The 27405-nt window shown below is 38.9% G+C and overlaps 1 protein-coding gene across 2 annotated transcripts; it reads left to right on the forward strand.

The window, feature by feature from the left end:
- aff1 (AF4/FMR2 family, member 1) lies at positions 1 to 26904 on the forward strand. 2 transcript variants are annotated; one of them, XM_044333204.1, is made up of 19 exons: positions 1 to 231; positions 5562 to 5682; positions 6515 to 7366; positions 11018 to 11059; positions 16439 to 16525; positions 17587 to 17620; positions 19098 to 19152; positions 19651 to 19792; positions 19905 to 20954; positions 21036 to 21124; positions 21276 to 21501; positions 21683 to 21777; positions 22854 to 22917; positions 23033 to 23169; positions 23334 to 23405; positions 24146 to 24239; positions 24387 to 24430; positions 24527 to 24759; positions 25709 to 26904. In XM_044333204.1, exons 1-19 carry the CDS (start codon positions 179 to 181, stop codon positions 25831 to 25833), a joined length of 3615 nt encoding a protein of 1204 aa, XP_044189139.1. In that variant the 5' UTR covers positions 1 to 178; the 3' UTR covers positions 25834 to 26904. The 2 variants fall into 2 exon arrangements, with proteins under 2 accessions (XP_044189139.1, XP_044189140.1); XM_044333205.1 differs by having other exon boundaries at positions 2 to 231; positions 21686 to 21777.
- Positions 26905 to 27405: the final 501 nt, after the last annotated feature.

A 27405-nucleotide genomic window follows, 5' to 3' on the forward strand; every position in this document is an offset into this window, starting at 1 on the left:
GGAGTGAGAGAGTGAGTGAGAGAGAGAGAGAGAGAGTGGACAACACCAACACCAACGGTTAGCAGACAACTATCAAACAACGGCCGTCTGACAGTCATTTGATTTCAACAAATCCTCCTCACCGGTAAACAATGTGACCAAGTGAGGGGAACACCTTGGCGAGGACTGTCAGAAACACATGACAACCAACTTTGGTTGTTGTGAGAGGCGCACCATGGCATCCCAGCCGAGGTAGGCAGACCCAAGCCGCGGCTAGCTGCTAGCAGCGGGGCGCTAGCTTCGCAGCCTCTCGCTGTTAATTAGCGAGATACGGTTAGCTGCTGCTCACCAGCACTGAGACTTGACGCGTCTCAAAGTTAAAAGTTTGAACCTTGAAAGTATGTGAAAGTAGCAGCAGGGAGGTAGTATCGGTTTGGTTAATTTTTGTGTGTGGTTTATGTAAAAAAAAAAAAAAGACAGACGTGCAGTGTTTTAGCTTGATAAGCAGTTCCGAGGAGGAGGTGGAATCAGCTGGAAAGAGCAGGCTGCTGTGATTTTTACCAGCTGGTCATCGGGGCTGCTGTGTTTATACTATATATATATCTGTATATATATTTTTGCGTAAATCAAGGTTTGCTTGTTTAGTTTTCAAGGAAAACGTTACGCCTACCAACACATACACACACACACACACACACACACACCAATCTCAATCGTCGTGTTTGACTTGAACTTGAATTTTGGATGTCAGCGAGGTTTGTTTCAGCTGTGACGGAGTGTCTGTATTAATTTAATTGAACTGTATATTCCTTTTAAAAAGACAGAAAATGGTGACTGCAAAGTTAACCACTCAGTTACATCAACATGTAACTTGAGATGTGATAATCTGAGCAGAAGAGAAAACTAACTAACCACTCCTACTTCAGTCTTTCTGTCTACAACTTTTCAACTTTTTTTTACAGGCATAAATATGCTCAGTACAACTCTCATGTACTAATATAATGATCTGGTCTCAACTTTCCTGCAGAGTGCCCAGTCTTTAGTTAGACTACTGGCCAGCCAGTTAGTCAGAGAAATATGAATATTAAAACAGATGGACAAGATAAAAGATACTAACTAAAAAAAAATGAGTCTTGGATTGTTAAAGTTTTAAAGGCAAATAAAAGTAGAATATGATTTCAGAGTGGTGGCTGTGTTTTTGCTTTGGGTCACTCATGTATTTCCCATCATACCGAATGATGATTCACACTGTTATTCTGTCCTGTATTATTTTATCGTCTCTGCTAGCAAAGTAATACTGCCTGGCATCACATGCAATGTCAGATCATTAGCCAATAAATGGTGTGAAGCTATTTTTCCTTACAGTTAAACATGCACAGGGAAAGCGTATACTGGCAGTACACGATTATGTTGTGCCCTGTTCATTTAAACTAAGAGAGGCCTAGAAATTTGTCAGTTTGGGGAAGGAGAGCATACAAATTTGCAAACATAACAGTGAGGAGCAAGTTGATGCCTTTTTAATATATCGCTGTCCAGTTTCCAACAGAAAGAAAATCACAAACAGAGGAGCTGATGATTGCCACCCCAGATTTTTAGATATACGAGAGATCCTGTTTGAGCTCAGTAACCAAATAAAATGTGCAGCGGTGTGGAAAAAAAGTGTCCAAATTTGTGGAAATGGATGTTAGACTGTAAGCCAGTTGCATAGTCATTTAACTCTTGCACTAGTTTCATTTTAAGGGCTGTAATTAATTAACAGTTGTACTTTTCAATGGATCTTTCAGTCTATAAATTGTCTTAAAATGGTAAAAAGTTACAAGAGTCCATAGAGACGTCTTTATAAGTTGCTTATTTTGTCCAACAGTCAAAACCAAAGATATTCCCTTTAAAATGATATAAAAACACAGAAAGGTATCAAATCCTCACGTGTAAGACGCTTTTGCTCGCTAAATGACTTAAACTGTTAATCAATTAATCGACTAATAGTTTCAGCAGAACTTTAAATTATTGCTCTTAGCTTGTTGCTGCTGGCAGAGATTGCAAAAATGTACATTGCAGCTGGTCAAAGCATTGAAACATTGCAGCTGGTCAAGGCATTAAAGTTGCCTGCATGTATAAACAGAAAGCACCCTATATGGAACCCCAAAATATGTCTGTCTCTCTCTCACTCTGTCGTTGTCTAAGATGAGATACTGAACCAGGATCTTTCCCCCTCACTTTCTCTCTCCCTGTGATACTGCTGAACTGTGTAGGAAGACGTTGTGTCCTTGTTTTTCTTAAAAAGTACAATATTCTCATATGTTCTTTGCTTCTTGTGGTTGTTTTTGGCTGCCAGTCTTGTTACACTCTGGTGTATTGGAAGTTGCAAACACAATTTGGCATGCACTCACATAGCCTAAGCCATAGCTTAAACAGAAGTGGCTTTTTAAGTAATTTAGAGTAGTGGTGCATGGTTAACTTTATGAAGAGGAAAATATTTGTGCCGACTGTATAATTGATACATTTGATGTAAGTTTATTAGTAGATGTTACATGCTCAAAAATGAGTGAGATTGTCACAGTTTACCTTTTCATTAGGTTGTTTAAGTGCTCTCTTCATGTAATTTACATTTTTACTACCAGCAGAAACTTGATCCCGGCTTTGTTGTTTTTGCATCAGCTGCAATGGCTGCTTTAAATTTTAAAATGTGTCGGATTTTGACGAGATGGCTTGATTTGCCGGAGTCATATTCTGAAGTGGGGTTACCGTCCGCCCTTGTATGGGTGTGCCTGATCTCTGATGCTTTGTCTCCTCAGATTTAGTGCCTGTCATCTCATGTTGCTTTGAGTTCGACCGTGTAAAGTTGTGTCTTTCTAAGTGATGCGTGTTCTTGGATGAGCAAACTTGTTTTCTCACTTATGCATCTTGCAGGATTTGCTGTATAATTAACATCTGTGTCAAAAAATGCCACGATACTTTGATTCTGCTTCTCTCCACTTCGAGTTTGGCTGCTTCAGTATCAGAACTGCTTTCTCGTGGGTTAGTCTGTGTTATAGACAGGTTGTCATATCACCTTTTTATTCCAATCAGCATCTGACGTTTTGTCGTCTGTGATCAACTTTTATGCTAAAGTCAGGAAAATGGCTTGCCAAACAGCCAACAAGGGCGGCCAGACTGCTCAAAATAGTTGACAGTTGTCCAAAGGGGTAAATGTTGAGCTCTCCTCTTAAATACTGTAGTACTGATTCTGGACAGTTTATTTTCCATACTTATAAATTCAACCACTGATCCTATTCTCAGGAACAGTTTATAATTATTTCTCTGGAGTGCTTTTGCTGTCACTTATGAATCACTCTTTTGTTTTTACTGGATGGACATAGACGTGAGCAATCATCAACAAAAACCTTTTGTTTCATGTTTGTTTTGGAAGACTAGTGTGAGAGGTTAACACAGGCACAGTATGTTCCTTTACACCTGGGTAATACTGATGCAGGGCCTTTGTGTGTGTGTGTGTGCTGTCCTAGTATTTTGGCCAGTGTCTCTGCTACATTAACCCTCAGAGACCCGCTGGGGCATCTGCGCCCTCGGCCAACATTACTGCCTTTCAGAGGCCGTAGTGGGCTCGCTAGAGTGATACTGGTATCATATGAAACTAGATGACCTAAGGCATCCATTTGTACCAACTATGTCATGCTAGCTTGTTGGAAAGGGGGCTAAATAACGCTCCAAAATTAGGCTAAATTTTGGCAGTGGAAAAACTGGCATCGCATTTTCAAAGGGGTCCCTTGACCTCTCACCTCAGGATATCTGAATGAAAATGGGTTTTTGGGTACCCACGAGTCTTCCATGTACAGACTTCATGCTAACCCCATACAGTTTCTGGCAAAAAACCATGCAGTTTTTTGCGGACAGTAAATGTGTAATTTTTTCGCCTATTCAAAAAATGGTGTATTTGAATATTTTTGCATACTGGGGTAACTAAACAGTCTTGGAATTGCTTAAATTGGGTATGACTGGAAGCCTGAGACTCTTGTGGATTCAATGAGCCCAGCTGCATTCATGTGTGATGATGTTAGTCCCCATAGTAGCCATTTCATTGGAGTGAGACCATTTTTTTTAAACTTGACCTTGCTGTATAAAATCACCTATGGTGACCTCTAGGACAATCACAGCATCATGAAACTTTACAACCATAAACTAGAGACCTAGAGCAACTTTCCCAGATATATTGACAATAAGGGGGTTTCTGAGCAATTTCTTGAACAGAAGTGCTCATCATCCAATCTCCAAATGTCAAAAGTGTTTGATACCAAATCACAGCATGAATTTTTCTGTGGTGTTCCTCAAGGTCTTGGTGTCTTAATGGGGTATTTTGGAGGGATTTTTGACCATTTTTATCAATTTTCAATTGGTCAAAAGTGGTTTTTGGTTTTGGTTTTTCACCAAATCTGTGTAATCAACTCAAAAATTGCTGCAGCAATTCATGAGACACAATTGTGCATGGGAAAGGCCATCATATACTTCCATCATAATGTTGTAAGTCCTTATACACTCTTATACACACAAACTTTCACAATTTGAATAGGCGCCTAACCGAAAGATAATGTTCATTACAGATTTATGACTAGAAAAACTGACACATTGTGCTGAGCTGCATCTCAAATTAATCTTTAGGTTCCCAACTTTCAGATGATGTATACCACTTCTATGTGGCATTTACTGTTGACCTGCCATCTCCCCCTCAAGATCCCCCTAAAAAAGACAAAAATTGGTCTATGTTGGGTCTCTAGGGGTTAATGAGTAAGTGCTCATCTGTTTGGCTTAATCCCAAATCTGTGTTGCTCCACTTGTTGCCATGGAAGTAGCCCATAGGGGCTACTGTCAGTGAAGATGAGCAACACTGCATTTTCAGAAGAAAACCACAAACTTCCAAATGTAGATAAGTGTCCAGTTCTTAGTTAGTTTATTTTAAACTGGGGTTGACTCCATGTGGCCATTTGGTGCTCCACAAAATCATTTACTATAGTAAACAACCTGGTTTTTTTGGCATCTTATAATCACTAGCAGTCATATATATCCATTTCATGTCTGTATGGCCTGCGTGTTATCTTTGGGGACTAGAGAGAACAGATGTGAATGTTTTGGTGAATCCTCATGGCGTCTGTGAGTCTAATTACACTTGTCTGTTGATATGATGGGCACTGTCTTTTCCCATTAGACACTGCCACTCGGCCCCTTGGGTACATAAGTCTGTGACACGATGCCATAAATAAGCTGTCTCTAAAATTTCTGGTATCTTTAGCCAAAACTGATTTTATCATAAGGGTCAGTGTCATTCATAGGTCTAGGGTTTATAAGAGTATAAGATACAGGCATAGGAATACAAAATCTAAAACAAATATAAAATACAGACTTAAGAAACTGTCTTTATTGCAATCACATGGTCATTGAATAGTGGAGCATGTCATCAGTTTGATGGTTTGAGGCAACTATATTCCCCTTTTGCATGTAACTGGGTAATTACATTTAGTGTTACAGTGAACATGATGTACTTATGAATGCATGTTCATTTAAGATGTGTCTGTCTTTGTAATGTTTCACAGTGTAAACAATGAAGAAAGGAACCTTCTTCGCCTCCAAGCATGGGAACAGAGGAACCAAGAAACAAGTCAAGCCAAAGAACTAAACCCTCAGAATGTGCCGCTCTTTGGAGAACCGTACAAAGTAAGTAGAGTCACATACTGTAGTGTGAGTGTAGCTCCTGGGTTGATTGATTCAGACAGTTTTGGTCCATTTGTGTGTAATCATGTAGTGCTGCCTCTAGCAGCACTTTTACTGTAGCTGTTATGGATAATAAGTACAATGTGTGTGGAACAGTTTAAGAGAACAGGTTTGAATTTTTTCAAGTCTATTTTGATACACTAGTCACTTGCCATATGTACACTGAGAGAGTTATTATTGCTGTAATGATTTCTCCTGTCCTTACTGGCCATTAAGCAACTCCTCCTTGAGCTGGATTTATACTCAGGGGTTAATGGTAGGTTTTGATTTATATTTTAGTGTTGGATTTCACCCGTTGATATCACCACTGTAACATTAGATGGATGTAGTATACCTGATTGGACTGTATCGTGCTTTAAAGGATATGGCTGGTGATTCTCCATATTTTCCTTATTGTCAACAAATCTCATGTGCAGAGCCAAGCCAACAATGAACTCACCCTAATTACAAGAGTTGTGTGTGCATCCAAAGCCTGATATATTGTCTTCCTCTGTGCTGTAAACCTCTATTGTTGTCCAAGAACTATTAAAAACATCAATGAGCCACACTGTTGCACTTGGTGACATGTTCATGGTAGTTTGTTTAGAAATGGCTGTATGCCGTATACAGAAGTACTCTCTGGAGACTAAAAACATGATCACTGTTATTAGTCTTTGGATTTGCTTAACCTGCAGTCAGTCAGGGAAAACCCTCTAAAAATTTCAAAAAAACATTTCCTACAATTTCTGTCCACACTTAACATGGTTAAATGGGTTTTGTGTTTCTTTTTTTTTAGACAAACAAAGGGGATGAGCTTTCCAATCGAATCCAGAGGATGCTGGGCAGTTATGAAGATGTGAATAGTCCCAGTCCCTTAGCCATTGAGCCCTTACCCGTTCCTACTTATGTAACCCTCTCACAGTCAGATCAGGGTCAGCTGAAAACAGATAAATCAACCAAACCTCCATTCCATAACCAGGCCCATTACATGTCCACCCAAAGCCAAACAGGCCCTCCTAGTAACAGTTACTCCTCTCAGCCCATGAGGGCGTCCACTGCCTCCTCTTCTCCTAACCACCATGGACATTCATCCACTTCGTCTAAGGCTTCCTTGAACCACAGTCAGCTCAGCCACTCAACACATCAACAAAAGAAGAGTGAAGCCTTCTCAGATCTCAGGGAGCGTGTCAGCCTTCCTCAGGAAATGTCTGCTCAGGCTCCTGATGCTAAGCCGCTACCCTTCCTACATTCCAGTGACCATATCAAAACGGAGCCCAAAGACACACACACTAAGGACACCTTTGATTTCCATCATCTTCAAGGGTCCACAGATCACCCTTCTGCTAGCACCATGGATGTTTCCACATTAAATCTTAAGCAGTCCCCTAAAGATGCATCTCTGCCTCAAGCCAACAAAGGTAACACGCTACCCTCGCAGACCTTCCCTCCACTCCTGTCGTCTAAGCAGCCCAGCCTAGTCATGACCCAGAAGCCAACAGCGTATGTGCGGCCCATGGATGGTCAGGACCAGGTGGTCAATGAGTCACCTGAGCTCAAGCCTTCACCAGAGCCATATGTACCTCTCCCAGAGATGATAATCAACAAACCTGACCTGGGCAAAACAAAGATACTGCCACAGTTTTTGGAGGTGAGTGTATTATTTTAGATCTCATAACTGTAATATTATATTTTAAATGTAATATGGATTGTAAGATGAGCAGGTAGCACTTAATTGTAACCAGATACACTAATGGGAAAAATAATATTAATAAAATAGCAGGGAGATCATATAGAAAGCTGAAGTCTAATTCTAGGCTATCTGTGGCCACTCGACGGGCCCCAGCCTTAAACCCTCAATGGTCTTGTACTTGTGGGAAACTTGTTGGCTAAAAACTGGAAATATTAAATACAACAATATTAGAAAAAAGTTCTAAGAGTATACAGCCAAACTAGCAGCTCCATGAGGCTGTAAAGAGGAACAGCAGTGCTTTGAGATAAATGCTAACATTCTCACAGTGACAATGATGTTTGTCATTATAATGTCACAATTTCAGTTTAGTGTGTTAGCATGCTAGCATTTTCTAATTAGCACTAATCACAAAGTACAGCTGTGGCTAATGTGAATGTCACAAGTATTCATTGTTTGGGAACCATGATTGCCTTTACTAAATTTTGTACCAATCCATGTAGTAGAGATATTCCACCAAATAACTGAAAACCTTGACCTGCTGGATGCACTAGATGAAAAGTCAGATGATCGACAGAGTCCTTAGGATTCATCCTCTGTGGACCATAAATGTTTGTACACAATTTCATGTCAATCTGTCCAATAGTTGTTAAGACTAAAATGTACTATCCTTATCCTGACAAATGGAGTGAAGCACAAGGCAAGGTTATGTTGCCGTGCAGGTTTGTTAGTAATTTGCATTATTACAAATGTGCAGAGTGGTTTTGAATTTGATCATTTACATTTTGGTGAAGGACCTGGAAGTTCTGGTTTTAATGTCTCTATAAACAAATGCAAAAATTTTTAAAAAAACATATAGTATACTGTTAAATGTAAAGTTAGGACCTGAAGCAAAGGATGTATTATCCAGTACTTTGAGTGCATATCAGTCCTTTTTTAAAGAAATATTAGCTATTTTAGAAGTATATTTTCTAGATTTACTTGATTTGATGTTGTTGAAAGTAATTTTTTATTTGTAATTAACATTTGATGGTTCTGGGTTCTCAAATATGAGAATTTGCTCCTTTTCTTGTTCTTACATGATAGTAAATTCAATATTTTGGGGTTTTGGACTGTTTGTTGAACAAAACAAGATATTTAATGTGCTCTAACATATTGTGATGGTATTCGATAAAAAAAATAATTGTGAGTTGCAGCCCTGATATTTTCTTCCTTAGTAATACAAATATTGTGATGTATCGTACATAATTGTCTTGAAATATAACATGTGCCACCGACTCTTGTGTGTGGTACTTCCAGTGACTGTGGGGGAGGTGACAGGACAAGGGAGGTCGTACTTATTAACAGTTTCTCAACGCTGTTGTCTAAGCTTTGATTATACTGTACTATGGGCTAAGAGGATTGTGCGTCTGCTGATCTCAGGATGTTCTCTGAAACCTCTTCATAGTTTTGATATTTCTGCTTGACTGTTCAGGCGTTTAAAAGGATCTTAGACTTTCTTTGTTTTGGAGAATTTGGCTGAACTCCAGTTAAACTCTATTCATCGGTTTTCTGTCACACAGCTACACACAACCCTTGCACCTGCAGCCCTCCACACCCCCCTTATTCTCCTGCAGCAGCACAGCAGAGCTGAATAAGCTGCCGTTTTCACTGCTAAGACTTATCCTGTGCAGGATGGCTATAGGCAATGAGTCTTTTCCCTATTTCTTATCAACTGTTTACTCCTGAGCTAGGGCTCACATCTGCATTACATATATAAGCATGTTATTCCCAATACTGGTCAATACAAAGATGTCACTGGTCAGAGAGCAGACTTCCTTGTACACAAACAACATAGACAAATGTCAATCAGGCATCTAGGTTGCAGTTGAACTGGTGTGACAAGTGAAAATGTTGATCTTTATTTGCATATGCAACCAAAATAGTCACACTGATGGTATTCGCATTTCACAAAATGGAAAACGCATTACAGAAAAAGTAGGAGCATTTCAGAAGTACATTAAGTGCAAATTTTGTTGTCGTCTTGGGGAAGTATTGTTTTACACTTTAGCTCCACTGCACTGTTAATATATCAATGTTTCCTGTTAATATAATTGCATGTTGTGTCATCTGCTGCCACATACACCAGTATGCTTGCCGCATACACCATGTTTACACATACCACACGTGTATGTATGTGGCAAGCAGCCTGTGGTATGTGTTTTGTGTGTGTATTTGACCTTAGCTGCCTCCGATAACTTCACCCCTGGGCTCAGCATAACAATAAATGAGCTTTGTCACCAACTTACATAACTGCTCTGGGGGCCCATTCACTCTGACCTTATCTCAAACACTGTCCATTCAGAAGGAAAAACTGAAAGAGAGGCCTGAAAACAAACTGAAATGCAGCCTGTTGACTCATTCACACACAGTATTTATCGGACGTTGGGTCAGCCTACGTCGCTGCCTGATGCTGCGTATTGTGTCACTCATATACTGTAGTGTTAAAAGCTGTAGTTAGTGGTGATGCTGAAAGGTTGGCATTATATTGAAAGATTTTTCTAATGTTTTGTCCACCCCCGTTTTATACAGTATACATGGGGGGGGGGTAGGGGAGGCAGAATATAAAAATCTATGTTTTCACACAGAGTGTAAGGTTTCTAAGTTGGTCTACTCCTCTCTTTGATTGGAGATGTTATCAATAACTTTTAACATTTTTAATATTTGCCAGTTAAAAAATATTTGTCTCAATATTTTATGTTGATCTTGCGGGGAGGGGTGGGAGTGGGGGCAGAGCAGAACTCAGCAGAGACTCAGTAGCCAGACACTTCTCCATTCTCTGTCTAGGAGCGGCTGAGATTGACACGAAAATGAGAATAGCCGAGCCATCTTAAAGGTCAGTCCACCTTAAGTGAGCCTGGCTAAGCCATTGTAACTAACTTTGGGGCTCACCCCCTTCACTTTTCCAGCAGTTGGGGAAACAATGGAGACTTTTCTTTGTCTTGAAAAGCTGCAGCATTCATTAACTGACACACTGTGGCCTGTACTGCACATTTAGTGCCAGATTTTTACATTTATGCACTACCCTATTCTTTGAAGGAGCTACGCTATAGGAGTTTCCCAGACAATGACAAAGAGGTTGACTCACATTTCGGAACATCGCTTCACAGAGACTCCAAAATGGTATTGATTTCCGAATGAATGGATATTTGACGTTATTTTTGGCATTAAAAACAAGATTCTTTTGGCCTGGCGAGGGTACTCGTTGGTCTGGCGGCCCGCCAGGCTTGTGCAATTATAGGGGAAACACTGAAGATAAGTACTCTTGTACTACAAATGACAATACCCTTACTAGGGAAAGATATGCCCTTATGGGCCTGTATATTTGCCTGGACCATATGCACCTCATCAGCAACAAGGAGTGAGCAATCTGAGATGTTACTGGAGGTAGGATAAAGGCAGATTTTACCAGCAGATTTTTTTAAAGTTTGCCCAGCCAAATACCATAAATGGTTTACCCTGTAAAACGTTAGCTGCTCAACAAATCCTCCTATGTTTGGTCTTCATTTTATAATTGCAACCAGGTTTTTCACTGTTTTCAGAAACTCATTATTATTCCTCTCCTCTCTACAGACAAGAACAAATGAGGCTCAGTGTGTTGAGGACATCTTGAGGGTAAGTCCAGCTGTTTAAATTCTCATTTTCAGTCGGCTGTTGTCTTCTGCCATTTTAATAATGTAAACATGGCAAGGGCTTACAGTATTTACATCTTACATTTGAGTTCAAAACATCTAAACCATTTGCTGTTTACACAAATATACATGATTATTGACTCACACATACGTAGCCCACCCATACAGCATTCACAAGTACATCTGCACACAAATACAAACATTAAGTGTACTTACACTTTTTGTATTTCTATATACATTGTGAGACTCAGACTTTTGTTCTAAATATTTTCTATATCCTGGATACCCATATCATGGTGCATTAAAAACAAGCGTTAGAACTTACATTAATGAAAATAATTGAGCTCTGAGTTCATTTTCTTTGAAAATAAATGGTTTTAAAATCATTCTCATAACATGCACCGCCCCCCCAATATGCCAAACCCATATGGTTGGGAGCTGGTGTATAGATGTGATTTTCCCCACAATAGCAAAGTTGTCAGAACTCCAACAAGTGCCTAATCTAACCAGTCCACTGTGGATGGTGTTTCTTTTCCAGTTTCTTTTTTAGTTGCTTACAATTACAAATACCTTGCTCAATGAGGCTACATTTCCAGTAGCTGCTTCACAGTTAAAGCATTCCAGTGGTTTCCTGTTGACTTGTACAGTTTGTGTTAATAGTAGTTTAACAGCAGTAAACTTCATTACAGCTCTGATAGTGCAGCAAATGAGAGCGAGAGGGCCTGTAATCAAGGAATTATTTGCTTATTCTCACAAAATTGGTCTGTAGTATCATCTTTTACAGGTTTATGAGGGCATTTTTTCTGTCATGCTGAGATCCAACAATCTGTAGTCAGAGTGCAGGTTGTAGCTGATGTAACAAAATTTGGCTGTGCACATGTTGCGTTTTCAAATACCTGCATACTTCTAGTTGCTCAACGACCCCGTGAACTTGAGAAACTGCTGAGAAACTGACTTTTTCTTCAGCTTTTTTTTTCTGTGCTGGATCAACAGTATTTTCTGTATCAGTGCTTTTGTGTGCATTCTCAGTTGTGCACTCACCTAACAACTCCACTAAGTTTCCAAAGATTAACTTGTGGGCCAATGAAAAAGTACCAACATTAAGACTGTTTTAACATTTTTATTCCTCAATTATTTTCGGAATCGCTCCAATCCCTGTGTTATGTTTTTATAATATTATTTTAAAATGATCTAGCAGCATATTGTGGCTTTGCAGTAGACTTAGCATATTAATTTCACTTACAAAGAGTTGTCAGTTAGATACCCAGTGTAGTATTTTGCCTCTGCTAGCCTTCAGAGCAGCTTGGATTCATCTGGGTATGGACTCAACAAGATGATTGATGATTTGAGTTTTATGTGGAAATTATTGCATTTTGCAGCTGAATAGTGAACAGCTGCACAGTCTTGCTGCCAACAGTCCTGTTAACCTTATCCCAAATATGCTAGAATAAGACCATGGTACTTTGCAGGTCACGCAATCAAATATTAAAAAATTCTGACTGTTTCATTTCAAACTTTTAACATTTTAGGAATAAACATGGTCAGCTGTGCCTGTCTGATACTTCATTCTGATTAGGCATTTTTGAAATCATATCAGAGGCTCTAAACTCGTCTGACCAAGCCTCGTTGGTCCTTATCTGATGCTGCTGTGCCCTTTACCTTTCTCGTTCTTTGCTGACAATGATGCTCCACATGGTCTTCGACTTTTGTACGTCATTCGACTCAGATTAGTGTTGCATTCTGATTATAATATGAACCTCAGTGTTGAAGTTAGAGGTCTGGTTGTTGCTTGTCTGTTTCTTCTTGCTATTCTCTTCTGAGCCCACTCAACCACAAGCTGTTTACATCGTTACAACGCTGGTATTGTTTGCTTTTTGCACAATTCTCAATAAACTCTTGAAATGTTTGCTCATAAAATATGTTTTGGAGATGCTAGGCCAAATAACACGCCATGTTCAAAGTTACTGAGTTCACTCATTCTGTCCATTTTGTTCATTGTTTAAATTATGACATGCAAATGATTTATTTCATGATATCAAATCTTAATTATGGTAATAGTTCGAGCCTTCCAGAACTATACAACTTAAATCAAGATTCCTAAGACCAGGTTTCCCACTTGTCAATCAAAAGATTCAGTGATGCCTTCCCCTATGTATCCTCTTGTTGGTAGCTGATATTAAGGGAACCTACAGTAGCATGATCTTCTGCTGCTGTAGCCCATCCACTTTAAAGTGGATATGAAGCAGTCCATGAAGTTAACATGATTTACTAAAAGGATTTCCACTCTAATCAACAATTATATAACTAACATGACAAATGTAAACATATAAAAGAAAACAGAAACTCCATTATATCTTTCGTGGCAAAGGCACAACCATCTTGCAGCACTATAACCAATGACGTCACAGGGTTGGTTGAACTAGCTGAGTTAAACAGATACAACGGTAGAGACGGTGAAAGATGGAGACTGGGGAGCCACAGGACAGAGGAAGACAAAAAGGGGGCCACTTTTGTATTGCTCCTGGATGTACAAATGAGTTTTATAAAGCCAAGGACAAAACAGTCCATTTTCTTAAACTGCTGCGCTAGCAAGTGGCACTAAAGAGAGAGAGCCTCCGATGGGCAATGACTCCAAGGTTTGTAGTAAACTTTTTTTTTTTTTCTAGCTTGAAGTTGCTCCATCTGTTTTCAATTTTACTGTCTATAACGTGTGCTCTACCGACCACCCAACATACTCTTGACAATAGCGGTACAGAGTCATTGAACACATCCTTCACTCCAAACGGCAGCACTCATGAACACCTGTTCTCCCCCCACATCCAACCCCCACCCCATCACAGCCATGACATACAGTCCGACACACAATCAGAGCCTAAAGATTTCCATAGCATCTCTGCAGCACAGGATTTATGCGTCGAGAGCTTGGCTATACAATATAGCAGCCAAAATGACTTATCAGTCTTATCTGAATTCAGTTTGAGGTGGAAAGGTGAGGAAAATGGACCGCAACCATTATAAACACCCGGGCCTGAGAGTATTCACCTAAAAGTCACGTTATTCCACACCATACATCATTTGATTCCTCAGCTGATGCAAACCTCCAAAGAAATATTTCTTACTATGACGTTTTCCAAAGCAGTCAGTCAGGCTCACACTTCAGACACTCCAGACTTTAGACTCCAAACTTAAATAATCCACAGATGTTATCCCCTTAATTCTGTTATCTTCTTCACCATCATCTTCTAATTGCAATGCGTGCAATAAAGTTTCTTAGCATGTGGGATAGCTAGCTTTTCCTTCACATGACCTAACCGCTGAAAAGGTCACACATATCTCGTGGCAAAATTTAAAAAGTAGGGTTGTAGTAGAAGTTTGTAGCCATCAAGAACCAATTTAGGCTTAATATTTTACTTTTGGATTAATATCTTACTTTTTAACCTCAAAGTGTTGATCGTCTGATTGTCCATCCAGGAAACCGCTGGAGGCCTGACTTGTTTTTGTTGTTTTTTTTTTTACCACCATCATTTTTAATTGGCTAATGTCAGCTCTACCTGCTCACTACTGCACTGGTTTTATTCATGACCAACATGACCATAACACTAATAAATCAACAGTATGAACCAATAGTAGCGACAGTAGGCCAAATAATATATTTATGCATATGGAAATTTTTCAGTATTTCAGTCTAGTCTAACTTTTGCTTTTTACCAAAGGTATATTTTAGATGCCGTCAGTTGATAATCAGTCTCTAAAAACTAGTATGAGTAACTATTATAGCATAAGATAAAGACCAGAATAGAAACTAGACATTAATAAAAATTTCAATCGGAGCCTAGAAATGCTTCATGACTTTCCAAATGTTATCGGACCAAATGGATCAAATTCTGATGGTGAAACAAGTCATTTCGCAGGAGTTATTAAGCTCAAAAAAATGTATCCACTGTTTCGCTCCTTTTCCCATGATTGTGTGTGTGGGGAAAAATGGTTTTTGTGCTCAAGGCAGAGTTGTAATTCAGTTAAACTTTCACGGTTTGGCCACTATGTCAAATTGGCTTCAAAGTCTGACGCACTTCCTGGGGGCTTGAGCTAGATAGCTAGGTAGTTGCTAGGTACGAAAATAAATTTGTCATATCTGTAGTTTTAACAACTTTATAAAACATGATTTTAGGCAAGGTGGTTTTCTAATGCATTTGGGCACAACCATTGCCAAAAAATGCACGTCTCATGTCCCCTTTAAGGTTTGATGTGATGTGCATTCAGAGAAGGTCACTGTCATGTTTGGCTGTAATTTTCAACTTTAAAACTGTACAGACTGTGTTTTATTTTTTCCTTGTAAATTGAAGATACTGCATGAAAATTCCAAGAGGAAACAACCACCAACAGTCATGTGTTCAGAGTTGTTTAGATCATGCGTCTTTCCGCTTTTACTGTGTAGAACAGTGACTGAACCTCTGATGCTGTTGGCATGTTTTATATTGAGTTGAAGACACATGAGTCTGTGTTAAGAGGAACTAGTTGTGTCTGTGCCAGTTGCACCTCACAAAATGACCACAGGATGTACAGTATGTTTGTATGTACAGTACATCGCATAGTATACAGATCATGATGAATTATATACGTGTCACCTTTATTCAGTGAAATAAAATAACATTATGCATTTATTACTCATTTGATATAAAACTTACATATTATTAATTAATAGATTGATTAATTGTTTGGTCTATAAAATGTCAGAAGATAGTGAAACATGTGCGTCACAGTCATCACATGTCTCCATACGTCTTATGTCCAAAACACAATGATTCAGTTTACTATTCAGAGAAAAGCATCAAATGCAGTCAAATGAGACGCCGAAACCAGGGAATGTTTAGTGTTTTTGAAAAATGACTTGAAAGATTAATCGATTTTCAAAATAGTTGCCAATAATTTTTCTGTCAATTGACTAATCCATTAATCGACTTATTGTTGCAGCATTAATCATAAAAGAACAATTGGTTTTGTTGGAGATTTCTGGAATATATTTTTATATTTAATTTATAGGAACATTCAAATTCATTGTTATTCTTTTTCACAGGAACTAAGGTGATACTTTTTATGTTAAATGTGAGCGTGCTTCGGGTCTTCAAGTTGTAAAGAAAGAGAAACTATTATGTGCCCATTACTTAATCTAAAATACATGTGGGGACAACTTAACTGGAATTTTTTTTTTTCTTTACTGGACAAGACAGACATCAGTGAAAGTGCAACCACACCCACGTGTATTGATTCCTATTTCATATAGAATACTGCATGTTTTGTATCGAGGCTCTACTTAATAGGCTCATTAACACATTTCACTTTTTTTTTTTTTCTCTCTCTGTAGGAAATGACCCACTCGTGGCCTCCTCTCCTGACAGCTATACACACACCTTTCACAGAAGAACCCTCCAAGTCCCCTCTCCCAGCCAAGGTAAGAGCTTAAAGGTTGATAATTATTAAAGTGTTTCTTGATTTATGCTCACTGCTGCCCATGTGTATATAGGAGGAGGGTTTTGGTTAAACTAATCTTCTTGCAAAACCTGCCCTGCAGCATTGGCTTACCAGTTGAATGCCACTGAATGAGAGGGTGGAGGACTAAATCCTAAGTCTTGTGACACACAAAATAGTATTTTTTTTTTTTTAATTTCAACTGAAGCTAATGCCATGCTTTCATGAAGTCCAAGTTACCAAACTAAAGTGCATATTTTTCAAATAACTAGTCTCTTTAAGTGCAAAAATCCCTATCAGATTTTGCAAAGAAAGCGTCCATTTCTGTGGTGTGGTGAAGGGATAATCACTGGCAGTTGTGTGTTGGCTCTGGTGCCAGAATCAGTATGCCAACAACACTGCAGCTGTGCGGTGGCTTTCCCCATTATCAGATACTTTACTGAGCACATTCATGCTTTGCAAAGGATGAACCCTTTCCATTTTGGACGCATAATAAGGCACCAACTAGTGGTCATCCTGAGGTCAAATTGTCAGCTATTGTTCACAAGAAATGGACGCACATATGACTGAATTTTGATTACATTTGCTGTGGATACTCATGGTGCATAGAGGATGTGTTTGCTGACCCTTTGAACCTTCCTGTAACATTTCAAATTTCTATTTTGGACACTGAGCTTTCCTCTTGCACCACTTTCAGGCCAAATTATCAAATTTTACACACAAGATATGGTATCTTATAATGTAACCAGCAGATTTGTCATGAATTTTGATTATCCTCATAAGAAATCAATCCTTTTTAAAAGCCCTGTAGCCTTTTTCTTCACACCACACACGACAAAATTTTCACCACCTTCTCAAGATCAGCAAAATCATCAAGTTATAAGGCTACAACTAATAATACCTTGAATCTTGTGTCTTGAATATTGAAGCATATGCCTGTTTTTTTTTAGTTTAGTGTAAATGTAGTTACAATGTACAAATCTAAATCATGCAGAAGTATGACTCAGATGAAAGCTTTCTTGTTGTTTTTCTCTGTCTTCACAGGAAGCAGAGCATGTCTCTTCATGTCCAGGACAAAGTGAGTAATGAGGGAATGACGCAGAGTAGAATTTAAGGGCAGGACAAAGATGATAACATGATGATAAGTGAAAAAAAAAAACAACAAATAGTTAAATAGAAATTATGTAACTGCATCACGGAAGATCGACACTGAATGAAAACCAGTTAGAATCTGTTGTGTCCGTAGTTGACATCAGATGAAACATGTGCTTTACTGCATGTAGACGAAAACTGGAGGTTTGATCATCATTGGTGACATTTGGTGTGACCTAAATCTCTCCTCTCCTCTCCTCTCCTCTCCGATAGTCTCTATTCTATGTTTTCTTTTTTCTTCAAAGCAATGTTTCCATGGCAACTTGTACAACCCCTGTGGCCCATTCTGCAAACTGGCCACAAAATGCCAGAGGGGAGAAACAACCCTACAATTTTCTCTCAAATTAACCTCAGCTAAGAGAAAGCTATGAACATGCAGAGGAGAGGAATAGTAAACTTTCACTATTTTCTATCCTTCTCCTTCACTGATGTCAAATGTTTTGTATCTTTTACACTCCTTTATTTTCATTGACCTTTTAGATTTTTCTTTCACCAGTAGCTTGTTTTCATCCATCACCTACTATACCCATTTCAGCACATTTCCTTCCTCTCTTTTCTTGAATTTTGGTGCTTATCGGTGGATATTTACTCTGTGCAATCCAATACAAAAGCTCATGTTTTGTTGTAAATTTGCAATTACCACCATAATTGAAAATGTATATAACAATTATTCTATTGTAGGAGATGAACTTTAAAAATGAAGCTCAGGTCAGTCAGGTCAGTCAGTTCAGTATTAAACTTTCATGAAGCAAATTTCATCTTATATCAAGTGATTCTATTTGTCTGACCAGTTATTATCATACTAATGTTTATATAGTAAGTTTTCCAGCGGCATTGGCTAATCTAAGCATGACAAAAATACTTTGTGTCTAGCCTGTGTTTTATTTAAAGTAACATTGAACAAGAACAAGTTTTTTGTGCAAGAGGTGTGGAATTTAGGAAGGTCAGTAGTTTGGGAAATGCTAACAAAACATTCTGGTTACTGTGTTATTATAATGACGCTCACTGACTGCAAATTTACCGGATTGTAGCAATGAAAACACCAGTCTGTTCTTCTTGACATGAGTGATGTAGATATCTTGATTGATTCAGGACTTTAGGAAGTTAATAAAGTACAGCAACTGTGATTTGGCTGTATGTCATCTGTTTCCTTTTCTATAGATAAAATATTAGATTTTATGTTGAAATAGATGCAATGTTGAATCTACCAGGAAGCAAATGACACTTGGGATGTCTTGGGACATTACTTTTGACTGCAGATCAGTTTTCTTTCTAGTGTTTAAATAAGTTATAATCTGTAAAATTAGTGATAGTCAGTCAGTGTTTTTTTTACAGTGACAAGTACTGTACGTCTGTTTCTTTAGTTGGACTAATATCTATTTTCTCTGTTGTTTTTTTTCCAGAAAAGTGTGACTACTCTTCTACAGATCCATCCCATCTCAACCAGAAGAGCTCATCGTAAGTGAAATGGGTCTTAAAAAAAAAATTCTTTCTTTTTAATTTCAAAATACGACAGAAGATGTGCAACTGAACTATGAGAGGCAGAGACAGGGACCACTGACAGTTATGGAACCTGAAAGAGCCAGTTGAGTAATTGATTTTCATGCTACATAATAAAAACAGTGTTTATCAGCTGGTTGCAGTGTGCTGTGAATTAAACTTAGGTCAAACCCCATCTATTGCATCAGTTCACATCAAAAATACATATTTATCAGAAGAAGGCATTGCAACTAAAAAAAAAAAGCCCAACAAATATTTTTATAAAAACATTTCTAAGATAATCAAAGTATCGATCATTTCTCCTCATCAGTTGTTCCCTTGTACATGTTTACTAAATGTATTGTTTAGCAGCACATCTAGGGCATGTAAGCCACAATGTTAGTGACTTCATTATAACAGTAACACTTTTATGTAATATATATTGTGGTGTTTTCTTGCTCTGTATATGTGCTGTAGTTCATTCGAAGCAGCACATTCCAGCGGGGTAGAGTCTGCAAGCTCCAGCGACTCGGAGAGTAGTTCAAGATCAGAGTCGGACAGTGAAAGTGCCACTGAGGAGCCACCTCAACCACCAGCGAGCAGCTCAGTTAAAACTGAGGTAATTTGCTGCTTGTCCTTTTAGTATATTGACACATATTGAATAAAGCGGTTACCCCCCCCCCCACCCCCCCTCCTTTTTTTTTAAAATCTTAATTTGTGTCTATTTATAGCCTGATGCTCCAGCAGTGACCCGCGGCGACTGGCAGTTGGGGAACTGGATCAGGTCCAACCAACAGAACTCCAGCACTGAAAGTCAAGACGTCTCTGAGAGCCCCGCACACAAACAGCTACAGCCTACTCATAGCTCCAAGCACTCCAGTGTAGAGGTGATCGACCCCACCAGGGAGTCTAAACCTCAGCTTTCTTCTCACCAAAAAGAGTTCATTGACAACCTTCCCAAACCCCAGCAGTGTAGTGAAAGCTCCCAGGATGACTATTGCCAGAAAAGTAGCCAAAAACCCCCCTCTGTTGAACTTAACAACTGTACCACTTCCAGGAAACTTTCAGGCAACGCACGCCCCTCCAAACCGGTGAAGGCAGCTTGTTCAGATCACACTGAAGCAGCTCTCGGTGTGAAATCTGAGGAAGTAGTAGCCACACGAGACAAAGACCCCTGTTTCACAGATAGACCCAAGGTGAAAACGAAAACGGGTCATTGCAAGAAAAGCAAGGATAGCGGTGACGCTAAAAGAGACAGTAAGAGGACTTCTAAACACACCTCACTCGACAAGCGAAAGGCTGAATCAGAGCCGCAGCCTGACGTCACGCCGGTCCCGTACGGTCAATGTCCATCTTGTGGTGTGAGATATCCTAACCCCTGCTCCTGCCCCACTCCAAGTCCTGCTCAGCCCGCTCAGCCTGCGCAGCCTGACCAGCTGTCTCTGGCCCCTCCAGTCAGAATCAGTTGTAACATACCCAAGGCAGACACCATCTGCCAGAAGATGCCTCACAAAACTTCATGCCCTGCAACCCCAAAGCACTCAGAGAAGACTGGGCATGCTGCCAAAGGTTCTCGGGATCCCTATAGGCCTCCTAGATCCCTGCTGGTGAAGATTGATCTCAGTCTGCTCTCAAGAGTCCCCCAGACCTCAGGCACTCACCAAAGGATACCCAGCAATACAAAGAGACCGGCCCTGGTCGTAGAGCAAGAAGGAGGAGGCAGTGATGCCTCTACAACACACAAACACACCAAAACCAGCAAAAAGAGTATACTTCAAAATGTGAGAAATATAAGGATCACATATATGTACACAGTGAAAGTCCTATTTTTTATTTTTAATCTGTGATTTGATGTCTTCTAGGTTGAGGTAGACAATAAAACTCTTCCCAGGAAGAAACAGAGACTGGATAACAAGAATACCTCATCAACTAATGCTTCTATCAAACTGGAGTAGGTCCACTAAATCACAGGCATCCCATTCATTTATTTAGATAACAGTAACCTTTTTTCATTGTGTGTGTGTGTGTGTGTATGAATCAGTCTTTCCAGTCCAAGAGTCCAATCAGCTCAAACAAGCTCTCTGATCTTTGTCATTTTACAGAAGTTCCAGCAATCCAACGGAGGATCAGGAGAGAAAGAAGGCCAAGAAAAATCCTGTAAATTTGCAGCAGCCTCCAACACCCAAAGACACTAATAAAGACTCAAAGTCACACAAACGCTGTTCTGGGGAGACCCAGGAGTCCAGTAAAGAGGCTGTAAAGAGAAAAGACTCCCACAAGCACAAGAAGAGCAGTGGAAAACACACACAGTGCCCACATGTCGAAAAGGTAACCGTCACGATCTGCACACCTACCCCGTGCATATTAAGTTCGTACAGTGCTTCTTTTCCCTAGATGTTAGACGTGTCGCCAGTGAAGAAGGCTTATTAATTAACCTTTTTAGGGCAATTATGACATGGACAGGGAAACTATTTAAATTTTTAACCCATTTTCTGCCTCGCAATGCTAGCAGAAACCCCCAAAGAGCAGCCTTGCCGTCCCATCTTCTTCACAGCCCACCAGGGAAACTGTGACCAACAGGCCTTTGCTCAGATTTGATGACAGGTAAGATTCATTTCTGGGGCTGCTAAGTTGTTCTAAATCACAGTTTTTTTTTTTTTTTTATTTGTGTCTCCTCAAAGTCTGCCTGTGTCTCGACCTAGCTGAAACTGCAATAATTCTTCTGTTTCCAGATTTTCCCCTGTGGGGGAAAAATCCTCACAACAGAGACAGTTTTGAGATCTTTCCCACAGACGTGTAAAAGACAGTGTCGTTTTTGGCAGTGTATTCCAACCTTTGAAAACAAAGTTTGATGCTACGTGGTGCCACCTAATGGGAACATAATAGAACAGCACTCCTGCTGTGTTTTGAAAAGTGACAGTAAGAGGTAGAACGACTGTCATATTTAGAAAGATGATACAGTGTTTTCACACCTATAAGTGAAAGTATAATCAATTATGTGTCACTGTAATCATTTTAGAGCAACTCTTTATATGAATATGAGCCAATTTTTTCTCCTGTGTGACTTCTCTCTCCTCAACTTTCTTTGAAGGTTTTGGGTTTAAATAACTTTTGCCTGTTTCTGTACACATCAGTATAGTCAGACTCAAGGATGCAATGCAACCACAGTGCTACACCCACGTGTGAGCGTAGTGATCATTGCTGTTCTCTATCAGCTGAGTTGATGGGTGATATTTCATTCAGTTGTCTTAACAGTTTTTCATACAAACTGAGATTGTTATAGGTGCAGTTTAAACGCTGAAGTGTATTATGTCAACCACAGTATGTTAGCAGGACAGTGTTTTTTAACCTTTTGTAGTAAATTTAATTTGTTTTGTAAGTTTAAGTTTTTTCAATAACTGATTATCACCAGGAGACTGTCTGATTTTATATAACCTCTTCACATTCTTGGAGCCAATTAAAGCCACGACTTCAGTCACAAATTCAAAAAGTAACTCAGTAATTGGCAGTCGACAGAAAACAGATTATTCAGGGTATTTTCAGATTTTAATCAAATTGCTGCCACAGTTTTAATTAAAAGCTGTGCACTTATTTTGTTTCAGTGACAACAACTTTTATCGTGTTATGAATCGTTAGTCATATACTGTAATGTTGTTAGTCACTGCGTCTCTCACCTGCAGGCAATATCCAGTGAAGCATTACATAAAGGAGGCCAAAAGACTGAAACACAAAGCAGATGCAGAGGTAGGTTTCTCTTTTTGTTTTTTTTTATGTTCATTTTCTTACATTACTGCAGTTTAAGCAGTAATACAAGTAGCTAAAAACCATATTCTGTGTGTTTGTTTCTCTCTACCTTCAGTCAGATAAGCTCAGTAAAGCTTTCAACTACCTGGATGCAGCCATGTACTTCGTCGAGAGCGGCATCGCAATGGAAAAAGATCCACAGATTTCAATGTCTTCCTACACTATGTTTGCAGAGACTGTAGAACTCCTCAAGTAAGAGAAACGCGTTCATCAGATATTTTCTGCACTATTTTGTAATTATTCATTTGCATGTTTTCCGACCCATAGAGTGCTAGCTATATAGCATTTTAAGCTATAACATGAAGATGAATGTGATTCCTGCATTAGTTTTACTACCACATTTTCCACTCTCACAGGTTTGTACTGAAACTTAAAAACACAGTGGACCCCTCTGCCCCACCTGCAGAAAAGGACTTTTTAGCTTTATGGTAAGTTGATGATTTTTTTGCCCCTAACATTACTGGTTAGGATTAGTTTTTGTCTTTCTTTTCTCTGTTTTGGATTTTAAGCTTGCTATCAACTTTTTGTTTCTTATGTAAAGAGGGCAGACTTTGCTGGTTTGATTTTATTCATGTCAGAGATATGTTTATGTTCATGATTTAACTTCATGGTTATTCTGGAGGCTGTAGGTTATGCTGCTGTTAAGTTGTAGTGCGTTATATTAGAAACTTGCTGAAATATGAGAAACAAGAGCAACTTATTGTATGCATGAGTTACTTCTGATAGCATTTATGTTTACGGGCAGTATAGACATTTTATTTTAATCTTCATTTATAAATCTGCAAATCAGTTCAGTACATGAGATTTATACTGTAAACTTTGTTTTATTGCTTAATCTTAAACTTTTAAAATAAGAAAACACAATTGTTAAAGTTGACAGTAAATCAGAGAATAATTTGTCTGCTGAACCACCTGTGAAGCTTTAACTTTAATATGTTAGATTTTACCAGCAGTAACTAGTACACTTGTACCAAACTGTTCTCCAGTTTGGTAAATTATTCTCACACATTTGAAGATTTTAGGTCGGATTAGATTCAATTTTATCGTCATTGCACACAGTAGGTACCAGTACAACCACATGCATTATCTTTACCTTTTTTTTTTCTTTCATGAATCATGTGAATTATGAATGAATCAGTCATCAATAACGTTTAATTATGTCTTATAGTTTGAAGTGCCAGTCTCTCCTGCAGATGGCCATGTTTCACCACAAACACAAAACTGCACTCAAGTATTCAAAGACCCTCACTGATCATTTCAATGTAAGTATTAAGTTTTTCCTACAATTATTACTAGTTTTGTAATTGTTTAGGTAACAAACTAATGAACACTAAATGTTAATTAAATTGTTGTGCTGGTGGGGAAAAGTTAATATTTCATTTCGTTGATTAAATTCCGACCTTTTTCAGAACTCTGCTCAGGCAACACAGGATCCTTCTGTCTGCACATTAAAGTAAGTCTGCTTTACATTCACTGTTTATCGCTTTAATCTGTCACGGGTGTAGCTTTCTTCTCACCCTCCTCTTCTTTTTGCCTCCGTCTCCATTAGAGGCATAGACACCCCGTCCCCTACGCCCAACATGCCGTCTCCAGCCAGCACATCCAGCAGCTCAGGTCCTGGCTCCAGCCGCAGCGGGTTGGTTGTGGGCCCTGTTGGCAGCACTGTGGCAGTTCCCCAGGCCATTGAACAAGTGGCATTCACCTATGTCAACATCACTACGTTATTCTTGAGCGCTCATGACATCTGGGAGCAGGCGGAGGAGCTGGCACACAAAGGCAGCGGTAAGAGCGGACGGAAAAGGAGCGGTGTGGCTAAACTTTTCAGCTGAATCTGAATGTGTTGTCAAAATTTAAGAATAAGCTCCTTTATATTCATAGTGGCACATAAAAAATCATCAGAAACCTCTGGTGTAGACAGGAAGTTATGACAAAATGACTAGAGGTTTTATTCCATGCGTTCTTCCTTGTCCCAACCTGGCAGCCTACATCACCCACAACGCAAGTGACATCACTTGAGGCAATTTGTCAGATTTCACTCAGCTCCCTCTGGAGCCACAAAAGGCTTTATGCTCCTTTTTCCCACATATGCAGTAGCTACTCCCCAAGACCTGTAAACAGACTTTGATGTGTAAAATCAGTGGATTTCCTCTTTAACAAATAAATGAAGCCAAAAATGTTACAGATTCCATGTTTGAACCAGCGTTGCCAATTATTTTCAGTGGAAAGTAGCTAAAACCTGCTCCGAGAGTTGCTAGATGACATCATGCGATAATTTGCATGTATGTGATGTCTTGATATAACTACATGCTATCATCTCTTCAATATGCATCTAAATCTTCCTCCAATATCAAACTATTTAGTTCAGGCTGCTGTATAGACTGTGGAACTGAAGTATGAACAGAAAACAGACACTGGAATAAATTCAGTCTTGTAAATTCTAATTTAACTTAAATAAATTAAATCATAGAGAATAATTATAAATAAATAAAAAAAAATACCCAGACAAACAGTGAGGATCAAAGACACACATTCACATCTAATTCATGTTTCTGTTTGGCTGATGATTGGTCGAAAAAAATGTGACTAAAGGAGTCACATTGGTCTGAACGTGTATAATAAGACTATTGATGGAGAATCCTGATAACTAATCATCAGTATGTTAGTGCTGCTAAGAAGAGTCTTCAGAATCTTTATGTTAATGAATGTTTTATTATTTCTGTTTGTGTTTCAGGTTTGCTGACAGAGCTGGACACTGTTATGGGCCCGTTGAGTTTAACTTCCAGTATGAGCTCCGTGGTCCGTTACACAAGACAAGGCGTCCACTGGCTACGGCTGGACAGCCACAAGGTAAAGTGACCAACAGTCCTCTCCTCCCGCTAGATGCCTACAAACCATTTGACGCTGACACCGGTCTCTGGGGTCGACACCAGATTACACATCTGCCAGCTGTGTTTTTCTACTTTCACATGGACATTAACTCATCTCGTCAAAAAAGGGAGATGCAGATGTCATCTCACGTCTGTGGAATTTCCACTTTTGAACATCACACTCGTTCGTTTGTTCTTTCGTTGGTTTCTCTCTTTCCATTTCTCTTTCTCTCTGGCACAAAAAAATATGGGCTGCATCTGGTGTCTTTGCAAGATTTAACATGCCTTCCTGTTCTTTTATCATGTCATAGACGAGGCTTTACTGAGGAGTCCCCTCAACTAAATTCAGATGGAAACACATCAAATATAACCAAAAGTGCCGTTTGGTGGCTCTACGATTCTTCTCAGCTTTATCACATGGTTGCGATGGTGCAAACACTAACACAGATCTTATTTATTATTATTATTATTATTACGATCACAACACTATTATGATTTGTAACTCACAGACAGTAATCACAAGGTCTGAATGAAAATACCTGGAAAAGGCACTTAAATCATGTCTGAAAAGTATCATGTTTAAACTCATCACCACAGTTTATTTTATTTAATTAGAGATGAAGTCTGTGATTGGTTTGATTTGGATTTTGGATTTTTTCTTAACCACAAATCACTGTCAGGATCACCCAAGAGTTGTTTTTTTTAATTTTTTTTAGAACATTTCAGCTCCTCACAACATTGGTATCATAATGGTGTTTTTTCCTTTAAGAGAACAGGTGTGACATGGTTTAATCTTGACTGTAGGAAGTAGAGATCAATCAAACACAGGGACAATGTTGCTGCTAAAAATGGATCAAGTGTGCAAAAGCACCAGGTAGTAATAAAAAATAATAAAAAAAAAAACGTTTAATTTATTCAGTTTAGATAATACTTTAGATAATTCCTGGTTTACATATGTAATTTCAGTTTGCAAATTAGTGTTGTCAGATGTAGAGATTTAACCCTGATACACATCAAGTTTGAAACACACTTCTTGTGCAATAAGTATATTGATTTAAAATAAAAAAGAAAAGGAAAAAAAACATGCAACATTCAGACTTATTTGTCCTCAGAAGACTCAAAAAAAAATATTGAAAATAGGTTGAATCATCATATGAGATTATGAAGAGGTTGCCTCATAACAAAGATGAATCTGGACACAGATTATAATCTGCACATGAGTAATGATGAAGAGGAGGCAGAGTAGGAAAGATTGTGATAACCTGTACAACATTATCAGACTGTGTAAAGGATGTAAAGATGCTGTTTTTCAACATAAGTTGCTTATTAAAAGTTGTTTTGTATCAGACGGAACTGAAGCCTTAATGGATTTCACAGTATAACCATTTCTTAAGTCCGACCTTTTCTGCTTCAGTAAGACGTTAGTTTGACTTTTGTCCGCGTGAGACTGAATGATGATTGGAAGTTTTTCTGAGAGCTGGTAGACTCGCGCTTCTGATGTCACACTGTTTTGGTTTGTGGTTGACTGCCGCCGCTCGGGGGTCTTAAGAGAGGAGGTGTC

This window comes from Thunnus albacares, chromosome 18 (assembly GCF_914725855.1).
Source record: "Thunnus albacares chromosome 18, fThuAlb1.1, whole genome shotgun sequence".
In the NCBI taxonomy this organism is placed as follows: domain Eukaryota; kingdom Metazoa; phylum Chordata; class Actinopteri; order Scombriformes; family Scombridae; genus Thunnus; species Thunnus albacares.

Excerpts from the sequence above, each read along its gene's own strand:
- aff1 (XM_044333204.1), top strand. The coding sequence starts at position 179 with ATGACAACCAACTTTGGTTGTTGTGAGAGGCGCACCATGGCATCCCAG. Across the intron at positions 5,683-6,514 it reads TCTTTGGAGAACCGTACAAA|ACAAACAAAGGGGATGAGCT; the intron begins GTAAGTAGAGTC and ends CTTTTTTTTTAG. Across the intron at positions 23,170-23,333 it reads GAGACTGTAGAACTCCTCAA|GTTTGTACTGAAACTTAAAA; the intron begins GTAAGAGAAACG and ends CCACTCTCACAG.